Source organism: Sorex araneus, chromosome 9, assembly GCF_027595985.1.
Source record: "Sorex araneus isolate mSorAra2 chromosome 9, mSorAra2.pri, whole genome shotgun sequence".
Taxonomy (NCBI): Eukaryota; Metazoa; Chordata; class Mammalia; order Eulipotyphla; family Soricidae; genus Sorex; species Sorex araneus.
In genome coordinates, this window is record NC_073310.1 from 39302324 (window position 1) to 39325541 (window position 23218).

The 23218-nt window shown below is 42.8% G+C and overlaps 1 protein-coding gene across 3 annotated transcripts in view; it reads left to right on the plus strand.

The window, feature by feature from the left end:
- EFCAB2 (EF-hand calcium binding domain 2) overlaps window positions 1–23218 on the plus strand; it is a 113442-nt gene that overhangs the window by 14187 nt on the left and 76037 nt on the right. Inside the window, exons 2-3 of one of the 3 annotated variants that reach the window (XM_055147544.1) lie at window positions 13464–13548; window positions 14045–14096. In XM_055147544.1, the coding sequence (XP_055003519.1) occupies window positions 13464–13548; window positions 14045–14096 (137 nt within the window). Of the gene's footprint in view, window positions 1–13463; window positions 13549–14044; window positions 14097–14129; window positions 14985–23218 lie in introns of those variants that run through there. The other 2 variants (XM_004605529.2, XM_055147543.1) reach the window with 2 other exon arrangements.

Genomic DNA, 23218 nt, shown 5'->3' on the forward strand with positions numbered 1-23218 from the left:
TCAACACACATTCCATTGTGGTCCTTGCTGGGAGTCATAGTTGGACTGTGTGCTCATACCCTCAGCGGTTGTGCTGGCTGTAGGTTACATTCCTTTAGAACCTCCAGTAGTGATTCCTGAGCACAGAACTAGGAGTAAGACCTGAGCATTTTGTTTTTTGGTGTGACCCCAAAACAAAAATCCAAGAAAATAAACAAAAGAGTTACTGTCTCAGTTGGCAAGCTGGTGCTTTAGCCACTGCCCAGCTTTATCCTGTAGTTGACTACTTTAGAGATGTCATTAAGAAATGTTTGGGTTCTGGGGCTGAAGCAGTAGTACAGTGGGCAGGGTGTTTGTCTTGCATGTGGCCGACCCAGGTTCGATTCCCAGCATCTCATATGGTCCTCTGAACACTGCCAGGGGTGACTCCTGAGTGCAGAGCCAGGAGTGCATTGCCAGGTATGACCCATAAAAAAAAAAAAAAAGAAAAAAAGAAATGTTTGGGTTCCAAAAGAGGAACACCTGTCAATTTTTTGCTGTTTTATTTTATTTTATTTTATTTATTTTTTATTTTGCTAGGCTTTGCCGTGCGGGCAGGATACTCTTAGTAGCTTGCCGGGCTGTATTTGATATGCCAAAAACAGTAACAACAAGTCTCACAATGGAGATGTTACTGATGCCCACTTGAGCAAATCGATGAACAATGGGACACAGTTTGATAGTGCTATAGTGCTACATTTTTTATTTTAATGACTCACCATGAGATGCAGTTACAGACCTATAAACCTTCGTAATTGGGTTTCAGTCAAACAATGTTCATGTACTCACCCCTCCACCAGTGCCCATTCTCTACCATTAACGTTACCAGTATCCCTCCCCCCTCCCCTTCCTACCCCTGCCTCTGTGGCAGGCACATTCCCTCTTACTCTCTCTGTCCTTTTGGGTGTTATCATTTGCAATACAGGTATCAAGCGGCCATCATGTTTGGTCCATATTCTACTTTCAGCATGCATTTCCCATCCTGAGCGATTCCTCCAACTATCATTTACTTAGTGTTTCTTTTTCCATCCCAGCTATCTTTTTCCAGGGCATGAGATTGGCTTCTAAGTCATGGGGCAATCCTCCTGACCCTTATTTCTACTGTCCTTAGGTGTTAGTCTCCTATTCCACAAATAAGTTACTTTATATTCCACAAATGAGTGCAGTCATTCTGTCTGTCCCTCTCTTTCCAACTCATTTCACTTGGCATGATACTGCCTGCCTGGAGCAGGGCAAGAACATAATAGTGACTGTATCTTGGACAGGTAACAGTAGAGAAATGGAGAAAGTGTTTGAGTCTAGAGCTTATAAATTCCATCGTTACAGGATTTGAAAGATAGAGTTAGGGATGAATTAACACCCTCCTCAATGTCTCTTTCTGAGTTCTACTTAAATCCATCCCATAAGATACAGGGAGATACTGCTTTGGTGCTTTGATAGCATGGACTCATAACTCATTGAATTTTAGGACATCTGCTCTCTGTTGGTTTTTGTTTTGGTGAGAGGTATTTTGAACCACACCCAGAGAGCTCAGGGGCTTTTTGCTCTTCACTCTGGTGCTAGCAGTGCATAGGGAACCATGTGTGTATCAGGGATTAGATTTGAGTTGCCTTGCATACAAGGCAAACACCTTAACTCTTGTCCTTCTTCTCCAGCCCTGATACTTGTTCTTTGTTTATTCTCTCCCTCTCGACCTTGTTATGCCTGCAGGTCACACAGTCTTGACTGGTGCTTGCTTGGATAGCTTGCTGTGGTATTGCCTTGGGGTGCACATCAGGTTAGAGTGCTCACACATTCAGCTTTGGTGCTCTGAGGGTTACACTCCTGCAGTTCTGGTGCCTGGCAGGGGTGCACTCCTGGCTGTGGGTCTCACATGGAATTTTAGTTGTGGTGCTCACTGACGGTTGGATCTTTTCACTTGTGCTCACATTGCCTGCGGTGCTGGGGATCACAGACTGCACTGAACTCGTGACCTTACAAGCCTCTGAACTATTACTCTGCCCTACGTCATCTAAAATTATAGCTTACTATAACTGGTATGTTTTCCTTCTGTTAATAAATTGATTGAATTTTTTTTTTCTTTTTGGGTCATACCCAGCGATGCTCAGGGGTTACTCCTGGCTCTGCACTCAGGAACTACTCCTGGCGGTGTTTGGGGTACTATATGGAATGCTGGGAATTGAACCCGGGTTGGCCATGTGCAAGGCAAACACCCTACCCGCTGTGCTATCGCTTCAGCCCCCAATTCATCGAATTTTTAAATAGGATGCACTCTTAGTATTCTTAGCCATGTAATGAGGGCTGGTGGTGCTCACTCAGTGGCAGTGCTTTACTCTCACAGTGACTCTCACAGTGCTTGACTCTCAGAAGTCAACAGGTGCCCTGTCACAGAGTCAGGGCGGGGTGGGGGAGGACAGGGTTGGGGTCATGGGAGGAATGCTGGGACCATTAGTGGTGGAAAATGGGCACTGGTGGAGGGATGGGCACTCGACCATTGTATGACTGAAATGCAAGCATGAAAGTTTGTAAGTCTGTAACTGTACCTCACGGTGATTCGCTAATAAAAAAAAAAGAAAAAGAAAAAGAAGCCAACAGGGCACACTGGTGGTGCTCAGGGTTCCTAGGGCTACACCTGGTGGTGACAGGGTAGAGGGAAGGCAGTGTCAGAGATTGAACTGGGGGTCCAGGAACCTTATCTTTTCATTTTACATTAGAAAACACTGGGCTGGAGAAATTACACAGGAGGTAAGGTACTTGCTTTGACTGTGTCCACTTTGGCTGCAGCCCTGCTTTGATCCTTAGCATTGCATCTGGTCCCTGAGTACAGAACCAGACATAAACCCAGAATTCCACTGGGTATGGCTCCAAAACAGAACAAAATAATATATCAGTAGTAGATGATCAATGGACATTTGATAACTGATCATACAAATTAGCATAAAGCTGGAAGGAGAGTGAATACTGTATTTAAATATCCCCCCCCCCCCACACACACACTATTTATATCGAAGTCAGGTGTTTTGGTGGCACATTGTTTCTGAATCAAGTTATTTATAAAAAATAATTTTTAGGGGCTGGAGCAATAGCACAGCGGGTAGGGCGTTTGCCTTGCACGTGGCCGACCCGGGTTCTCATCCCAGCATCCCATATGGTCTCCTGAGCACCGCCAGGGGTAATTCCTGAGTGCAGAGCCAGGAGGAACCCCTGTGCATCGCCGGGTGTGACCCAAAAACCAAAATAATAATAATAATAATAATTTTTAGTGGGCCAGACCTATAGTAGGGCAGAGTTCTTACCTTACACACAACTGACCTGGGTTCAATCCCAGCAAAACATTTGATTTTCTGAGCACTACCTTGAGTGATTCCTGAGCATAGAACCAGGAGTAAGTCCTGAGCATTGCTGGATTTTTTTTTTTAAATAACTATATCCTCCAAAATAACAAAAGAAAAAATACCAGAATAGGCTCTTGGCTTTGTTTTAAACAGTCTATCTCTGGAATAGGTGTTGGTGCTACTTGAGTCAAACAGAGCAATAACATTATTTACATTTCCAGTTAATTATTCTGGAGGGCATTTCTTTATTTTTCTTTGTTGTGTATTTTAAACAGCTCTGGAGGTAAGCATTCCTCCTGGGGCTTATTATTTTATCTTAATTTCTTTTTTTGCTTTTGAGCCACTCCCTATGATGCTCAGGGGTTGCTCCTGGCTTTGTACTCAGAAATTATTCCTGGCAGCGCTCAGAGGATCATATGAGATGTTGAGGATCGAACCCAGGTTGGTAGGCAGTCTTGCATGTTGCCTACCAACTTGGGTTCGATCCTCAACAACCCAGGTTGGCCTGCACACAAGGCAAGCACCCTACCTGCTGTACTATTTCTTCAGCCCCATCTTTACATTAGTTTTAGCTGTCCGTACTATATCAGGCCACAAAGAACATGACAGAAGAATTTATTATAAAAGAAATACTGTCAAATTAACATATAAATATAATAACAAAATGCCTTTATGCTGGTAAAATCAAGTTATATAATTACGTTACTTCCTTTTCTCTTTAATTCAATATTAAGCAATAACAAAAGCCAACAATTTAACATTAAATTTGCTTTTTGCAGCGGAAATGCTAAACTAAAAATTATTGTACCAATTTAGAATAAAACCACAGAAAACATTGATTAAATTAAATCATGAAAAAAAGTTCAATTTCAAAAGGAGGAATTAATAATAAATAACAAGGGAGCTGTCATAGCCAAATTGAAGTCAAATTATCTAGATTTTTTTTACTTATTTTTCAATAAAAACTTAGATTTTCCTATTTTTATACTAGCTTATCAACTTTTCTGTAGGCATCAGAATTTTTTTTTGGGGGGAGGTGGGGGGTGGGGGAGAGATTTACTGTGGTTCTTGGTGGTGGAATATGTGCACTGGTGAAGGGATGGGTGTTTGAGCATTGTGTAACTGAGACTTAAGCCTGAAAGCTTTGTAACTTTCCACATGGTGATTCAATAAAAAATAAAAAATAATAATAAAAAAGAAATTTTAATTTTTATTGGCATGAAGTTTTTCATCATATCCTCATGACTGTGCTATCGCTCTAGCCTCTGAAACTTCCTAAACCTCTTAAATGGTTTTCTTTTAATTTTGCATATATTGAAGTTCATTCAGTGTGCTATATAAATTTCTGTGGACTTGGAGCCATAGCACAGAGGGTAAGGTGTTTGCCTTGCACACGGTCGACCTGGGTTCTATTCCTCCGTCCCTCTTGGGGAGCCTGGCAAGCTACCTGTGGTATATTTGACATGCCAAAAACAGTAACAACAAGTCTCACAATGGAGACGTTACTGGTGCCCGCTCGAGCAAGTCAATGAACTGGATGTCAGTGCTATAGTGCTTAATTTTTTAAACTTCAACCATTTAGACTGGTTAAGTTTTATTTGTGATTACTTAGTGGCACTGTTGTTACGTATCTTTTCATAGTCTTTGGCATCATCATTAATGAGGTCTCTGAATCCACCTGGTTGAGTGGTTCACTGCATAGTAGGGCCTGGTGGGCTCAGGAGACTACGTGGGGTGTCATGAATCAAACATGGGTTTGCCGCATGCAAGGCAAGTGCCCTACCAGCTGTACTATCTCTCTAGCTCCCCCTACTCTTGCTATTGGGGTTGGGGTGGAGGTTGGGTCACTGGTTGGTGTGACTTACTCAGGATTTACTCCTGGCTTTGCACTCAGGGATCACTTCTCGCGGGGCTCAGGGCACCACATTTTAATTATTATAAGCAGTCAGTGTAGGGGTTCAAATTCAGGTCCTGAATCATCCCTGCCAATTGAGTCATCTCCCCTTCATGATGTTTATAATAAGACTTATTTTGGGGGAAGTGGAGCCAAGCCTGGTGGTGCTCAGGGGTTACTCCTTGGAGGTTCAGAACACCATATGGAATACTAGGGATCAAAAACAGGTCAGCCATGTGTAAAGCATGCTCCTTACCTGATGTACTATCTTCTCAGGCCCCTCAATAATTTTGTAAAAATTGTAAAATTTAATGAGAAAATTAAAACTGTATAATAATAGCCAAGAGGGAGCTGGGAACTATAATACACTTTCTCGTAAACTGTAAAATATGGTTGACAGATATTATGTTATAGACATGTCCATTATTGCATGCTGTTTCTAGACCTGAAAATTCTTTCATCAGGGAAAACCTTTCTGTATAATTTAAAAGATCTTTTTATACAATCTGTTAAGACAGAACCCTATCCAGCCAATCCAATCCTCATTTAAAGCCAAGTTCATTGTATTTCCCTTGATAGGTGAGGCTGTTTTTTTTTTTTGTTTTGTTTTTATTTTTGGGTCACATCTGGTGGTGCTCAGAGGTTGTTACCCCTGACTCTTCACTCAGAAATATCTCCTGGATGTGTTTGGGGGGTCATGTGGGCTGCTAGGGATTGAACCCGGGTTGGCTGCATGGAAGGCAAGCTTTCTACTCACTGTACTATCTCTCTGGCCCTCCCTTAAAATGTGAACAGCAGCAGCTATGGAACACAAACATATTTTTAGTGAGAAAAAGTCTTAGACTACTTTGAAAATAATTTTGAAACCTTGAATTCTTTAGAAAATTGAGAAAAATGACAAATCTATGAGAGAGAAGGGGGTAGGGGAAATTAATTTAACAAAATTAAGATTAAAGAAATAAAGGAATAGATTTGACATAGTCCCTGTTTTGGTTTTTTGGGGGGTTATTTAACTGGGGCCAACTATGTGCAAGGGAAGCTCCTTACCTTCTTTACTAGCTTTCCAGTCCTGAGAATTTTTTTTTTAATGATAATTTCTTTCAGATACCAACATTCATTATTTTCTATTTTATGATAACAAGTTATCAGAAAGTAACCAGAGCAATGTTTATTTTTACACAGTTTACGAGATTCAAGAATTTGGGAGCAAATCATTTTGTTCTGGTGCGAGTTCTGGTTCTGGAATTATTGTAAAAGGATGTTGGTTTGGGCTGGCTGTTGCCTGGAGACTTCACTTTCTCACTGCATGGGGTTCTCAGTAGGCTGCTTGAATATCCTGACAACTTGGCAGCTGGTATCTCAAAATGAGAGAGAGAGAGAGACAGAGACAGAGACAGAGAGACAGAGAGACAGACAGACAGAGACAGAGAGACAGACAGACAGAGACAGAGAGGCAGAGACAGAGAGACAAAGAGAGACACAGAGAGAGAGAGATTAGTCGTGACACATGATCAGTCCTGTATCACTGTCTGTATGCTGTCATCCTGTTGATCAACGATTTGCTCGAGCAGGCCCAATAACACCTCCATTCATCCTAGCCCTGAGATTTTAGCTGCCTCTCTTTACTCCTTCTTCTCAATGGTGCCGCATTAGAGGCTCTTCAGGGTCAGGGGAATGAGACCCATTATTGTTACTGTATTTGGCATATGAATACGCCATGAGGAGCTTGCCAGGCTCTCCTGTGCAGCAGGTAACTCTCTGGTAGCTTGCCAGATTCTCCAAGAGGAAGAACTTGGCTAATTTTCTGGCAAGGAATGTAAATTATTTTTTTCTGTTTCTTGCCTTCAATCAGGTGACCAGGACATCTGGGGGTCATCAGGTCTGGGATAAATGGAGAGTGAGGGACTGAACAGATCAGTCCTAAGTGATGAGAAAAGGGGCGTTAGGTATGTGTGAAAACCAAGAGATAGGAACCTCTGCGAACCATCTGGAAATTGTTTGTCATATTTTTGCCTTTCAGAATTTCATATTTATAGTGGGCTGAAGTGACAGCACAACTAGTACTGGGTACTTTTCTTTCATGCAGCGGACCTGGGTTCGATCCCCCAGCACCACATATTAGCCCCATCAGGCATGATACCTGAATGCAGAGCCAGGAGTAAGCCCTGAGCACTTGTGTGTCTCCAAAACAAACAATAAAACAATAACTACAAAAAGAATTTAATAATTATAGGGGCTGGGATATAACTCAGTGGCACAACATTTGCCTTGCTTTGTGTGGGGCCCTGTTTCACATCCTGGCACTGCAAAATTTTTATTTTATTTTATTTTTTGGTATTGGGACCACACCTGGTGGTGCTCAGGGGATCATAAGGGATGATTGTTGGGGGAAAATTACAAATAATAATAATCAGTTCTCTGTTGAAATATTGAATGTATCCAAAGTATAGAGAGAATAAAGTGAAGATCACTGGCCACTCAGGTGCGGGGGGTGGGGGTGGGGGTGGGAGGGGAGTATATTGGGGTTCTTGGTGGGGGAACAGGTGCACTGGTGAAGGGATGGAGGTTTGATCATTGTATGACTGAGACTAAAACCTGAAAGCTTTGTAACTTTTGTCACAGTGATTCAATAAAATAAAATTTAAAAAAATAATTAAAATTAAAATTTAAAAAAAAAAAAGAAGGGATGCCAGAGGTCAAACTGGATTGGCCACATGCTAGAAAAACGCCCTACCCACTGTACTATTGCACTGGTCCGTGAGAAAAAAAAGTTTTACAGTCCAGGACTGGGGCAATACCTAAAAGGGCTGGAGCACTTTACATGCACGAACCCCAACACTGCATGGTCTTTTGAGTATTATTCTAAGGAGTAGCTTCCCAATGTTGCTGGGTTGTTGGTCCCTCCCCTCCCATTCCCCCAAGAATGTCATAATCTAGTGAGTATATTTTTAGTGCCTGCAGGTTCTAAGCACTGTGGCAGAATGCCATATATTATTCATTTGGTATTTATAGTCCTGAAAGGAAGTGCTATTCCCCGATTATATCTTAAAAAGGTCAAGTAACTTTTTCAAAAACTCACAAGAAGAATCTAAATTCCGTGGAAATTTTTGGGAATCTAGGCTTAAGGCTTTGGGGAAAAGCGTAATCTTAACCTTAGTTTTCCCTTCCAGAAAGTTCCTTTTTTGGGGATTAAATTGAGCAAGGAGTGTTCATTCACCCGTGTTCTTTTCTCTTCAAATCAATCAGTTGAATCTGCTCTTCTGGCCTAATATAAAAATCTTCCTTTGATATTTGTCAGCTTACTGTTAGCTTGGGACTGGGAACGTCAGCCTTTAAGTAATCATGAGGTCTGAACTCCTGTAATTTGTAGCCTCTAACTTTTAATGCATTTTATCAAAATCCTCCTTTAGTTATCTTACTGGAAGAGCTGCTTCTTCTCTTGTTCAAGGATAATTTTCTTACTTGTGCTTATGATTTAATATATCCTAGATTTTCCAGGACCATCATTAGTTAAGGTTAACTTAAGCCTTTTAAAAGCTTTCTTTGTTTTAGTTAAAATTATTAATACTTATAAAAATACTAGGTATTGTTAAATGACAGTCATATAAGATAGATTTTTTATCCTTGAAGGACTTGGTATTTGGGGAAAAAATAATAACTGGGAGCTAAAGTGAAAGTATGGTGGGTAAGATGTTTGCCTTGCACTAGGCTGACTGGGATTCGATTTCTGTCCCTATACTTTCAGTTTGACTACCCTAAATACCATATAAAAGTGGGGCTGGAGCGATAGCACAGCGGGTAGGGCGTTTGCCTTGCACCCAGCCGACCCGGGTTCGAATCCCAGCATCCCATATGGTCCCCTGAGCACCGCCAGGGGTGATTCCTGAGTGCATGAGCCAGGAGTAACCCCTGTGCATCGCCAGGTGTGACCCAAAAAGCAAAAAAAAAAAAAAAAAAAAAAATACCATATAAAAGTTGAATCATGTCTAATTTACTTTGTTTAGTGTCATGTCTTGAGGGCTCATTATTGTATATATCAGACTTTTATTCTTTTTTTAAAGTCAAGTAATATTCAGCCATCTATATAGTCATGTATTGTTTCACAAAGTGATAATTCTAAATACATTAGATGACTTTGTTGTTGTGTGAATTTAATTACACAAAGTCAGAGGATATTGTCTACTATAAACCTAGAGTATATTGGGATGCCAGTTGTATATATGATCAGTTGTTGACCAAGATGTGGTATTTTGTTTGTGTGGACATATGGATTGGTAGACAAATACCTGTTGAAGTCACTGTTTTCATTCTTTGGGATGTATACATGGAATGGAATTGCTGAATAAAATGGTAATTCAGTGTCTAACTTTTTGAAGAAACACCTTACTGTTTTCCAAGGAAGATATTCTTATTTTCACCATTTTGCCAAGGCAGAAACTTGCTTGGGCACAGAGAAGCTAAGTTCTGGCTCAAAGTCTCATAACTTGTATGTATGTGAGAGAGCCAGTATTTTATTATCTTATGTTTTTAGATTTTTAGGCCACAACTGATGGAAGGGCTTAGTCCTGCCTTTGTGCTCAGGGATAACTCCTGGTGCTACTTGTGGCCACCAGTACTTAGAGTGGTTTTAGAACACACCTGGCTGTGCTCCGGGACTCTTCTTGACTCTGTGCTGAGAAACAGTTCCTGACAATGCTCATGGGACTGTATCTGCTGCTGGGTATTGAACGTGAGTTAGCTGTGTGCAGTCAAATGCCTTAACCCTTATACGAGCTCTCTTAGAGCCAGTATTTCAACTCCAGTGCTGTGGTTTCTGGGTCATTGTTCTTACTGGTGTGTTTGACTTACCGTCTTTATCAGATCTTTAGAGAACTTCGTATTTTCCCCTTTGTGGAAGATTGGCATTTGGAGTTAGTTTTGAGAACTGAACTATATCATAGCGATGTATTTTTGGGAGAAGGCTTCTGGGGATTGAACCCAGGATGCAAGGCATGTACTTTGCTGCACAATATACACCAACCCCTAAATGGTATTTTCTTTTTCTTTCTTTCTTTTTTTTTTGGTGGTGGGAATGGGCCATATCTAATAGCTCATGTGGCTACTCCTAGCTCATTGCTCCTGGTTGGTGCTGAGGATCAGACCCAGACCTTCTGCATGGAAAGTATGCACTCTAGCTCTTTGAGCTATCTTCAGCTCAGTATTCTTATTCTTAATAATATTTTCCTTCTTGGGCCCAGAGAAATGGTACCTTCCTTGCAAGCATGTGGCCACAAGTTCAAATCCCCAGTGTCCCATATGCACCGAGGACAATCCTGGCAACTCTACTCTTCGTGATCCCTGGCCCCTCAAGCGTTTTTCACTGCACTGCAGCTAGATGCGTGCAAGAGGAGTGTGAAAGGAGGAGTGTGACCCCCACAAGCACCACACCTGAAAAGATAGAAGCATGTGCAACCTGGCCAGGAAGCACAACCTCTAGCGAGCACATGTGTGAGTACCACAGAAACCCCAGGGAGTGCCACAGCCCTAACTTGTGTGCCTCAACTAAGTGTGATTCCTATGTGCATAGGGGCTCATGATACAGCCAAAGGAATATGGACCTTGGTGAGCAGAGTCTGTGAGCACGACAATCTGGTTTGATCCGCAGGAGTACTGCAACTGAAACTGTGAGCCAAGTGTGTGTGCAGTTTCCCATCATGACTGTAACAACATCCAACAGCAAAGGGAAGGGGGAGGGCTGGGGGAAAGAAGGAAGTGAAACACATATAGGCAATAGTTCCTTCTTGGGTCAGTTTTTATTTTTCACGACCAAGTTGTTGTAATTCCTATTCTTAAATCTTCTTGAGAACAGTTCTGGCCCCAGAAACTCTCTGGGGCCAGGGATAAGGCTCAAGTGGTAGGGCACATGCCTAGGATGTGAAGGCCTTGAGCTTCATCCTTGGCATATCCCCCACCACTTCCTGTTCCCCCCCACATACTCCAGCACCTCCAATATGGCCCTGCTGGCTCCCCTCAAGCACTGCTGCTGAACATCACTGGGAGTTGCTCTGGGCCTTCTGTGTCTGTCTGTCTGTCTGTCTGACATTATTCTACAATGCAAGGACAATAACACATTCATCAATAATAGGAAGTCTTAAGTACTCTCACTACAAATCTTGAAACATCCTGTATTTTCTGATATTTCATATTTTTCTATTAAGTATCACCATTTACAGTGGTATTAGTAAGATTGTTTATGCTTAACAAAGCTAGTGCCCACATCTACTACCAGTGTTCATGTATTCCCAAAGTATCCTTCACAGACAGGCCTTATGGAATCTGTCCACAGCCCACCTTTCAGACCTTAGTTTCTACCATTCTGCCTTAACTGTTCTTGCTGCATCGAAACTTTTTTTTTTTTTTTTTTTTTTTTTTTTTGCTTTTTGGGTCACACCTGGCGATGCACAGGGGTTACTCCTGGCTATGCACTCAGGAATCACCCCTGGCCGTGCTCAGGGGACCATATGGGATGCTGGGATTTGAACCCGGGTCGGCCGCGTGCAAGGCAAACACCCTACCCGCTGTGCTATCTCTCCAGCCCCCAGCATCGAAACTTTTGATGCAGATATTCACAAGATTGGCTCCGTCCTGTCCTTCAGTCAACACTGATGCTGTTTGTCACTGTCATTAATTCAGGCCTCGCAGCCACCAGGCCCCCTCATTCTCCACTCTTGTACCCACCTGACCTTACATTCCATCCCCGATTAATTTTTACCTGCACTATTTGATTACATATTTTATTGAATATATAAAAAATCTATATCTAAATCTATAAGGAGTTAGAGTCCAGTTAGTTGGTTGATTTGGTGCTGGGAATTGCATTCAGGTCTTCACATGCCAAACATGTGCTTACCACTGAGTGACATTCTGGTGACGTTGGTGCAGTTTGTTCCTTGCTATAATAACCTTAGCACCTAGAATAATGTCTGGCACATGGAAGGTGGTCAATAACACACTGAACACAACGATTTGAATGCTCGGTGAAAGAATAAGTGCATGTTGAGTTTGTGCAACTCTGTCCCCATATGGCTGCCTTCTCTAGGCATGAAGACACACTAGAATTTCCTGATTAGGGCCTGGATTTCCCCCACCTCAGACTAGGACTCTGCTAAAATTACTTAAAAGTGAAGATTGGAGAAAAAAAAAAAAGTGGTAGAGCATTTGCCTAGCATACACAAGATCCTGAATTTGATCCCTGGCATGCACAGCTGCTGAGTACTGCCAGCTGTGGTCCTACCCTTCCACCCCTCAACACCTCAAGCACTGCGGGATGTGGCCCTTCAGGAAAGCAAAACCAAACCAAACAAACTACTTGAGACGGAGTTTGGCTGTGGTAGAAATCCACCTCCATGACCCTTTACACATATAAAAATATATGTGCCCACATATATTTTTGTATATATGTGAGCACAAGGACCCTACCTGCTGTACTGTTGCTCCGGCCCCTTGATACTTTTATCGTCTCTTTTGTTCTTTGAGATCTTCAGAGGAAGGTAACTGCTAAATGACATAAAAAGATTATGGAGGTAGGGTGCTGAGAGAGAGTACAACCTATCCTACTTCAATTCTCTGTACTAAATGGTCCTCTAAAACATCCTGAGGTGTGGCCATGGAGACCCCTGACCATTACTAGGTGTGGTTACCAGGGCGGTCTTGGAATCCAAGTGGTCTTGATCCAAGCAGTTGATTCCTTGCATTGACCAATTGATCACCCCCCTGCCCCCACCTCTCCAGCCAGCTTGACTAACAGTTGCTGCTGGGGTTGGGGGTGAGGGCCAGAGAGATAGAACAGCAGGTAGAGTGCTTGCCTTGCATGCAGCCCACTTGGGTTATCTGGCATATAATCAGATATATAACCAGATATGTAACCACTCTGGCATATCATATGGTCTCCCAAGCTCCTCCAGGAGTGATCTTGAGTACAGAGCCAAAAGTCACCCCTGAGCATCACTAGGTGTGGCCCCAAATAAAACAAAACAACAGCAACCAAAAATGAATTGCTGCTAAGGCCCCTAAGCCAGGAGCATTGAGGAGGCACCTCTCAGACACCAACCCCTCACCAGAAGGAAAGATTATTATGAAAGGGCTCTGTTACTCCTTACTAAGAATTTATGGTTCAATTACTACAACTTTATTTTGAATTTAAAATTTAAAATAAATTTTTATTTACTTTTTTGCAGACACAGTATTAGCAGAATATCAGAAAAAAGTTAAAGAAGCTTTTGAAGTATTTGACCATGAAGAGAATGGTACAGTGGACGTGAGGTCTGAAAATGTTTTTTTTTTTTTTTAATTGTATTTCTAAAATGAGTACTGCAACACATAAATGTGGAGAGGGCTCTTTATTTATTTATTTTTACTATTTGCCTATCATTCAGTTTTATTTTTTATTTTTAATTTTTTATTATTTAAAAAAATGAATCACTGTGGGGTACAGTTACAGACTTATAAACTTTCATGCTTATGTTTCAGTCATACAATGATCGAGTACCATCCCTTCACCAGTACCCATTCTCCACCACCAATGATCTTAGTATCCCTCCCACCATTCGTACCCCATCCCTCCCTACCCCACCCCCCTCTGTGGCAGGGCATTCCCTTTTGTTGTCTCTTCTTATGGGTGTTGTGGTTTGCAATAGAGGTATTGAATTGCCATCATTTGGTCTATAGTCTACTTTCAGCATGCATCTCCCATCCCGAGTACCCCATACAAGTTCCCTTCTCTATCTGAGCTGCCATTTTCTCCTGCATGTGAGGCCAGCTTTCAAGCCGTGGAGCAGTCCTCCTGGTATTCATCTCTACTATTCTTGGGTGTAAGTCTTCTGTTCTGTTTCTTTATATTCTGCAGATGAGTGCAATCTTTCTATGTCTGTCCCTATCTTTCTGACTCATTTCACTTAACATGATGTCTCCATGTAGATCCACTTATATGCAAATTTCATGACTTCATCCTTTCTAACAGCTGCATAGTATTCCATTGTGTAAATGTACCAAAGCAAATGGGACTATCTTAAACTAAGAAGCTTCTGTACCTCAAAAGATACTGCACTGTCTGTAGCACTGCCATCCCATTGTTCATCAATTTGCCTGAGTGGGCACCAGTAATGTCTCCATTGTGAGACTTGTTGTTACTGTTTTTGGCATATTGCATATGGCACGGGTAGCTTGCCAAGCTCTGCCGTGCGGAAGGGATACTCTCAGTAGCTTGCCAGGCTCTCCGAGATGAACGGAGGAATTGAACCCAGGTTGGCTGCATGCAAGGCAAATGTCCTCTCTGCTGTGCTATCACTCCAGTATCAAAAGATACAGTGACCAGAATACAAAGACAATCTACAGAGTGGAAAAGAATATTCACCCAATACTCATCTGATAAGGGATTGATACCAAGGGTATGTAAGGTACTGGTTGAACTCTACAAGAAGAAAACACTCCACCCCATAAGAAAATGGGGCGAAGAAATGAACAGAAACTTTCTCAGAGAAGAAATCCAAATGGCCAAAAGGCACATGAAAAGATGCTCTTCATCACTAATCATCAGGGAGATGCAGATTAAAACAACAATGAGATATCATCTCACACCACAGAGACTTGTCCACACCCAAAAGAACAAAAGCAACCTGTTTTGGCGAGGATGTGGAAAGAAAAGGACTCTCCTTCACTGCTGGTGGGAATGCCGACTAGTTCAGCCCTTTTGGAAAACGGTATGGACGATCCTCAAAAAAAGTAGAAATTGAACTCCCATATGACTAAGCAATACCACTTCTGGGAATATATCCTGGAGATAGAAAAAAAATATAGTAGAAATAACAACTGCACTTGTATGTTCATTGCAGCACCGCTTACAATAGCCAGAATTTGGAAAAAACCCGAGTGCCTAAGAACAGATGACTGATTAGGGCTCTTTTATTTTTATTTTATTTATTTATTTATTTATTTTGCCTTTTGGGTCACACCCAGCAATGCATAGGGGTCACTCCTGGCTCATGCACTCAGGAATCACCCCTGGCGGTGCTCAGGGGACCATATGGGATGCTGGGATTTGAACCCGGGTCGGCCCGCGTGCAAGGCAAATGCCCTCCCCGCTGTGCTATCACTCCAGCCCCATGGGCTCTTTTATTTTTATAGTTACTGGATTTATTGTGCTATTTAAAGTAATTTTTTTCTTGTGACCCATATAAGGTTTGGGTCAGCTTAATATGTTTTTTTTTTTCATTATTTGCAGACTGGTCTGTTGAAATGAATATATATGCATATAAGTGTTTTTATATAAAATTTGCTTCTTCTAATCTATAGACTATACTCTTATGGTAGCTTTAGTGCTAGACATGTAGTTGGTGTATGTGAGTGAGTAAATATGCATTAAAAATACATAGGAACAAAGGCAGTCAGTGTTGGCTTGGATGTGGGAAAAAGGAACCCTTACTCATTGCTGGTGGGAATGTCAGGTTCAACCTTTATGAGTATTACTTTAAAAATTTTTTTTTTATTCCTTTAAAAATTAAGCCTCCATGTGACCCAGCAATTCCACTTTTGGACATTTTTCCCAAGGGCCCAAAATTTCTAGTCAGAAAAGACATTTGTACTATGTTCATTATAGCAAAAAATATTCATAATAGTCAAAAATCTGGAAACAAGCCAAGTGTCCAAGAACAGATGACTGAATAAAAAAACTATAGTATACATAATGGAATACTACTTAGCTTTAAGAAAAGATGAAATCATGCAGTTTGCCACTCTGTGAATGAAACTAGAGGGAATCATGCTGAGTGAAAATAGCCAGAAGGAGAGCGATAGGCACAGAATGGTCTCTCTTGTATCTGGGATGTAAAGCAGCTGAGTAGAGTAAAAATAAAGCGCCAAAAGCAATAGAAACGAAGAACTGGCCTCCCAAACTGGTTTATCATGGCAGTGAGCTGAGGCCATGGTGTGAGGGATGAGGGGGGTCACTGAGAGAGATGTGGTTTTGGAATGTTGTATTCATGAAACATTATCATTGACAATACTGTAAAATTGTAAATCATGGAGACTAAAATTAAAAAAATATATAACCCATTAGAAAAAACCATCGGAATGTATTATCAAGTCATGAATGAGACATTGATTGATTTTCTAAGGGTTTTTTGTTTTTGCTTCCTGTTTTTTTGAGGAACTGTGCTTTACAATACTGTTAGTGATAGTTTCATGTGCACATTGTTTCGACATGACACCTTCATAGGGTGCTTGTTTCCCTCCACCAATATCCCAGACCTTTCTGCCCCCCAGCCCTATCCATGTAGGCTCAGTGCCAGATAAGCTCAGTTCTGAAGATCAGCTCTCTAGCTCTCTTGCCTTTGGTTATTTACTGCTCCCTTTACTGTGTTTCTTCATTTTATTTTGTTTTTCAGAGATTTAAAAAATTGTTTTCCTCTCTCTCTCTCTCTCTCTCTCTCTCTCTCTCTCTCTCAGAAAACTAATTTGTTTGGGGGTCCCACTCAGCAGTGCTCAGGGCTTACTCCTGGTTCTGTGATCGGGGGTCACTGATCAGGGACCATATGGGGTTCTAGAGATTGAACCATAGTCAGCTATGTGCAAGGCAAGCTCCTTATCCGCTGTACTATCTCTCTAGCCCCTCAGGAAGTTATTATTTAATAATTTTTTGGGTTTAATTGCCAAGAATTTAAACTTCTCCCCCCTCATTTTGTTTGTGATTAATTTCCATTTTCAAAACATTGTGGTCTGAGAAGATAGTTGATATGATTTTTAGCTTCTTGATTTTATGACTATATGTTGTTTTTGTTTGTTTGTTTTGCTTTTCGGGTCACACCCGGCAATGCACAGGGGTTACTCCTGGCTCTGCACTCAGTAATTATTCCTGGCAGTGCTCAGGGGACCATATGGGATGCTGGGAATTGAATGCGGGTTGGCCACATGCAAGGCAAATGCCCTACCCGCTGTGCTATCACTCCAACCCCGGACTATATTTTCTGTAATCCAACATGTGATCTGTCTTGAAGGATGTCCTGTGTGTGTATTCCACTTTTGGGATGAAGAACCTTGGCACATTCCTTCCTTCAAGGGCGGTGTTTCCTTGCTGAGTTTCGCCTCATTGACCTCTACCCAGCAGTGAGAGGGAGTGTTGAAGTCTGCTACTACCATTGTATTGCTGTCAGCTTCTTCCTTCAGGTCTCCTTAAGCATTTCTTTTCTTTTCTTTTAATTTTTCACTTGTCGGAGATTGAATCCAACGCCTCACACATCTAAGTCATGTACTCTACTGCTGAGTTATATCTCTGACCCTTACTTTCCCTAAGTGAGATAGCAAAAAAAAATCTTCAAGTCAAAGGAAATAAAAGCTGATATAAAGACTTGAATATGGGTGGATCTAGAATGGAGGACATATGGAAAGACTAGAGATATTGTTGTTGGTATTAGTATTATTATTATTATTATTAATTGTTTTGAGCCACACCTGGCAATAGTCAGGTTACTCTTGACTCTGCTTTCAGGAATCACTCACTCCTAGCAGTCCTGCAGGGGCCATAAAGGTTGCCAGAGATTAGGGACTGAGCCTGGGTCAGCACATATAAGGCAAGGGCCTTATTCGCTCTACTTTCTCTGCAGCCTGACATCTTCTTTATTTGGCAAGAGGGGCACTGGCTGGCAGCACACCTGACAGTGCCCTGGGATTGTTTCTGACTCTGCACTCAGGGATCACTGCTGGAGGGCTTTGGGGACCACGTGTGTTGCCAGTGATTGAACCCAGGTTGACATGCAAGGCAAATGACTTACCTGCTGTACTATCTATCACTCTGGCTTATTTTATTTTTTCTTTTTAAATTTATTTTTCTTTAAAACATTTTTTTTGAGCAACACCCAGCAATGCTCAGGGCTTAATCCTGACTCTGTGCTCAGGGATCACTCCTGGCAGTGCTTGGGGGCCCATGTGATGCCTTGGATTGAACCTGGGTCAGCTTCCCTTGTTTATTTTTTAAAAAAAGAGGACATCGAGGAGGGAGGAGGTGTGGAAGGCCAAATTCACAGGAAACTGTGTGAGAATGGTAGAAGCAGAGGGAGCCAAGCCACATACATTAAAGAAAGGCAATGGAAGTGTCTTCCAGGAGACCTAGCTAAGTGAGGACTATTTGATGGTCTCAAGTCTCAACAGAGCAGTAGGATGTGGTTTTTAAAGGCTACTGGAGAGTTCCCAGGAAAGTGGCTCTATGCACACTGCATTTTGGGGGCCCGGTTCAGTCCCCAGCGTGTGTTAATTCCAGGCCTGCTGCAGCGAGTGTCCTCACCTGGCACTGCCGGCAACAAAAATGGAGTTGGACAGGTGCTGTGTGATGCCTAGTCCAGTTAGACATGAGTTAAATGGGTATAACAAAAGCTTTGATTTCTGAGGCATTTGAACTATAATCTTCCTTAGTTTTTCATACCTGAGGGTGACAGGAGTGGTAGCAGGATAGAAGCCAGATACGTGCCACCAGTTTCATAAGTTTACAGTCCATGAAGCTTTGTTTTTATACCTCCAACTATGTTTTTTTAAGTTTGTTTTGTTTTTGGTTTTGGGGCCACACCTGGCAGTGCTCAGGGGTCACTGTTAGCTCTGAACTCCGGTACCTCTCCTGGCAGTGCTTGGGAAACTATATAGGATCCTGGGGATCGAGCCCAGGTTGGCTTCGTGCAAGGCAAATGCCCACTCATGATACTATCACTCAGCCTCTCTACCTCCACTATGTTTATGGACTTGACTGCGCTGGAGCAGGCGGAGAAGGGAGGAAATGCCAGCACCTCATCTATCCTTAGCCCCCTTTGAGTGTTGCCAGTCACTGCCAAGGAAAAGTGAGGGCAGCATTCAGGGCTCTTGGCCGGGCCTGCGAGGGCGGCTCAGTAGCATCAGCCCCTTCATGGGGGCATCCTAGCAGGAGAAGGAGGAGTGGTGCCATGGTGGGGGCTGAGTGACCAAATCTGTGTGTGAGAGTTGCAATGGCAGCTCCCACAGGGGTTTGGCATCTCCAGTTTTGGGACACTGGCAGGAGGAGGGAGGCTTGGAGAATACTTTCTCAGAGTCATATCAGTTTTATAACCCCCAAGTCTTGCTGTGGCTTGTTGTATTCCTCCCCAGTCCTCCCACCAATCCCCTCACCCCTACCCTTCTCTCTTCCTTCATTTCCCCCTACCCCCCCACCCTGGACCATACTCATCCTCGCCTTTAGGCTTCATGACAGTAGAAGAGAAAAGATCTCCCAAATGAATCCCTTTGAGCAGAGCAAGAGAACCATTTAGGGGAAAATAAACAGGTTTATAGGATGCATTTTTTTCCCCCTGCACTATTAAAGTAATTTTATTGCAGCCCTGAAGACATGTGTATGGTCTTCCAATTTAAATTGTCTACTTTATTAAACAAAGAAAAGTAACATTGTTGTTAGCACTAAAACATTAATGCTAAGCATATTGCAGTCACGCGACAGAGCTGCATGCTGCTGTTGAAGCGCTCTTCCTTCCGTTAAGGTATGGAGCGCCTTCAAATTGACGATGCGTGTTCTCAGGCTGCTGGGGGCATGACCGTCCACTCTTGATAAATCAGACCTATGAAGGGAGGGAGACCACTCGCCCAGTTCTTTACAATGGGTCTGCAGTGGTCAGAACAGAAACCCCTTTCCTCTGCTGGGGAAACGGAGTTGAAGTCTTGCTGAGGCTAGGGGTTTTAGAGGGGAATGAGGCCAGTTCCTTCCTGTCCCGGCTAGACAGGCCCTCTCTAAAATGATTATTTAACTAGATTTATTTTGGCATGCATTTAAAAGTGAATGTCGACTCAATACCTCTATTGCAAACTACAACACCCCAAAGGAGAGAGAACAAAAGGGAATGCCCTGCCCCAGAGGCAGGGTGGGGTGGTGGGGGATGGGCTGGGGGTGGTGAGAGGGATACTGGGATCATTGGTGGAGGTGAATGGGCACTGGTGAAGGGCTGGGTAAACGATTACTGTATGAGTGAAATGCAAACACAAAAGTTCATAAGTTTGTAACTGTACATCTCACAGTGATTCTCTAATAAATAAAAAAATACAAGTGAATGTCTAAATAAGCTTTTTATTTTCTTTTAAATCACTGAACCCTTGATTTTATTTATTTCATGGTTAGATTGGCTTTAGTGTACTGTAGTTTCTGTAATTTGGGCTGATTTGGGTTCTGTGTTCTTTTTGCTCTTATGCTAGATTAATCCTATATGGATTTTAATTTGTTAGCTGCTTTAATACCAGATAAAACTCCTTACTACTCTGTTTTAAAGCATTTTAATTAACAATTGAATGCAGAGAGATTATATAGCGGGTAGATGCTTCCTTGCAATCTACCGATGTGAGTTTGATCCCCATTCTATCCAACCCCCAGCACCACATGGGGTCCCCTAAGGAGCACCAAGAGTGATCCCTTTGCCCAGAGCCAGAAATAAGCCCTGAGGATCACCGGGTGTTGCCATAAAACAAGATGAAAAATTAGAATTAAAAACAGTATTCTGGGGCCGGAGCGATAGCACACCGGGTAGGGCGTTTGCCTTGCACTCGGCCGACCCAGTTTCGATCCCCGGCATCCCATATGGTCCCCCAAGCACTGCCAGGAGTAATTCCTGAGTGCAGAGCCAGAAGTAACCCCTGAGCATCACTGGGTGTGACCCAAAAAGCGAAAAAAAAGAAAACCAGTATTCTTTGTGACAACTCGGTGATGTTAAGTATGGAGTTAGTCCCAGAGACTTGGATAGTGGCTCGGTGGCTAGAGGAGAAGGAACTGTTTCTCGAGACCCCAGCACCTTTGGCTTTTTATGACTTCTCTGGTGTGCTTTATCCGCTAGGGCATTGTTTCTTAACCTTTTTTTTTTTTCTTTTTGGGTCACACCTGGCAATGCACAGGGGTTACTCCTGGCTCTGCACTCAGGAATCACCCCTGGCAGTGCTCAGGGAACCATATGGGATGCTGGGAATCGAACTTGGGTTGGCCGTGTGCAAGGCAAATGCCCTACCCACTGTGCTATCGCTCCAGCCCCTGTTTCTTTACCTTTTTCGAACCGTGGCCTTCTTATGATCCTGTTTCTTTGGGTTTCCTTGCCCCTGTCCTACAGTTGGCCCTTAGTCTTGGGCCATGGCCCCCACTTTATTTTTTTTTTTATTACCATCAATTTATTTATTTATTTATTTTTAACTTTTTAATTAAATTTTATTGAATCGCCATGTGGAGGGTTATATAGTTCTCAGGATTATGTCAATTGTACAATACTCAAACACCCTTCGCTTCACCAGTGCCCCTATTCCATCACCAACCACCCCCAAGTCCCATTGTTTGTTACATAACTTTTCTATTTTTTTCCCCCCTCGACCCGCGCCACCGAGTTCACGCCTGTTTAGTATTCACCATGCTGCCTGACAAAGGAAAAAAAACCGGAAAAGATGGTTATTTCCTGTCATCAGCTGGCGTGGGGCTCTGGCTAGTTGATAGTCTGGTAGAAAGTCTGCAGTTTCTGGAACCAAAAGTAGTGTGCTGGTATCGGCCCCGGCTCGAGATTCCACCAGCATCCCGCTGTTCCATGTACATAATACTTTATTCCCTTGTATCCCATTCCCATGCCACCAGGTCCGTGTCAACTTAATGGACATCATACTATGGTTAACGCCACGCCGCGTTTCTTCCCGAGAAAGAAGGATATTTCTTCTCAGCTGGCATGGGGATATGGCTTAGTTCAATCTAGAGAGATGGCTACCACTTTGATTGCCTTCAATATTTCAACAAAAAACTTACTATTCTTGTTAGGGTTTCTCACCAAAGTCCAACCCGTTAAAAGGGAACCATTTCATATTGCTGATGATTAGATGACATTAGATGCTGCGGCTGCGCGGTTTTGGGTTGTATAAAGTCCAGGGAAAATTCTGTGGCCCCCATTTTATATGATTTTCACCTGGGGCAACCTTGGGGGTATTTTGCAGACCCACGGAAGGCCCTTTGGTCTCCATTGAGAAATGCTGCCCAAGTGGGGGTGAGATGTCATGCCCTTGTTGGGCAGACCTGGGCCCACCTGGAAGTGAGTTTTTTGCTGCTGCCATCCTTCCCCCATTCCTGTACTTCGTGTAGATTGAAGATTCCATTTTTCATGGCAAATCTGGTATTGTAATTGCCTGGCACCCAGAGGGTTTGCTATCACGATGTAAAACAAGTGATGCTCAGGGGATTTGGGAACTACTCCTGGCAATACTCAGCTTAGCTAGAAGGCCTAATAAGCAGAGCTGGGTGGGTCCAGGACCACAGTGCTCAGATGGGGGGTAAACTTTGTGAAATGGACACTGGCTGATTCCCCCTAGGTCTGAAGGCTGGAGTTGGGCATTTTGGGCTCCCTTCCTACCTTTGTGACTGTGAGTAACTTATCCACCCTCTCTGAACTCCTGTACTATTTATCCAGTCCCTTATTATTCTTTCTAAATGAGTCAGTAACTTTTGTTTGTTTGGGGCCATACCTGGCAGTGCTCAAGGCTATACTGTACTTGAGTATCCTGGTGGGGTTTGGAGAACCATATGTAGTGTTGGGTATCAAGCCGTGGTTGACTGTTTGCAAGGCAAGTGCCCTATCCACTGTTCTATCGCTCTAGCCCCTATATTGTTTTTCAGTCCATACCCAGCAACACTCAGGCTTGGTGCCCTGGGGTCACTCCAGAAGTTCTGGGGAACCATGTGGTACTGATATCAAACCCAGGTGACCCGCATGCGAAGCATGTGTCTACCTTTTCAAGGTTTTAGGAGCAGTGTCTTTATTATTATTATTATTATTTTATTTTATTTGGGGTCCATACTTGGTGGTTCTCAGAGCCTATATTTGGCTTGCTCCTCAAGGGTTGCTCCGGGCAGTACTTGGGAGTCAGGGATAGAACCTAGGCCTTCTACACATAGCACACGCTTAGCCCTTTGAGCATTGTC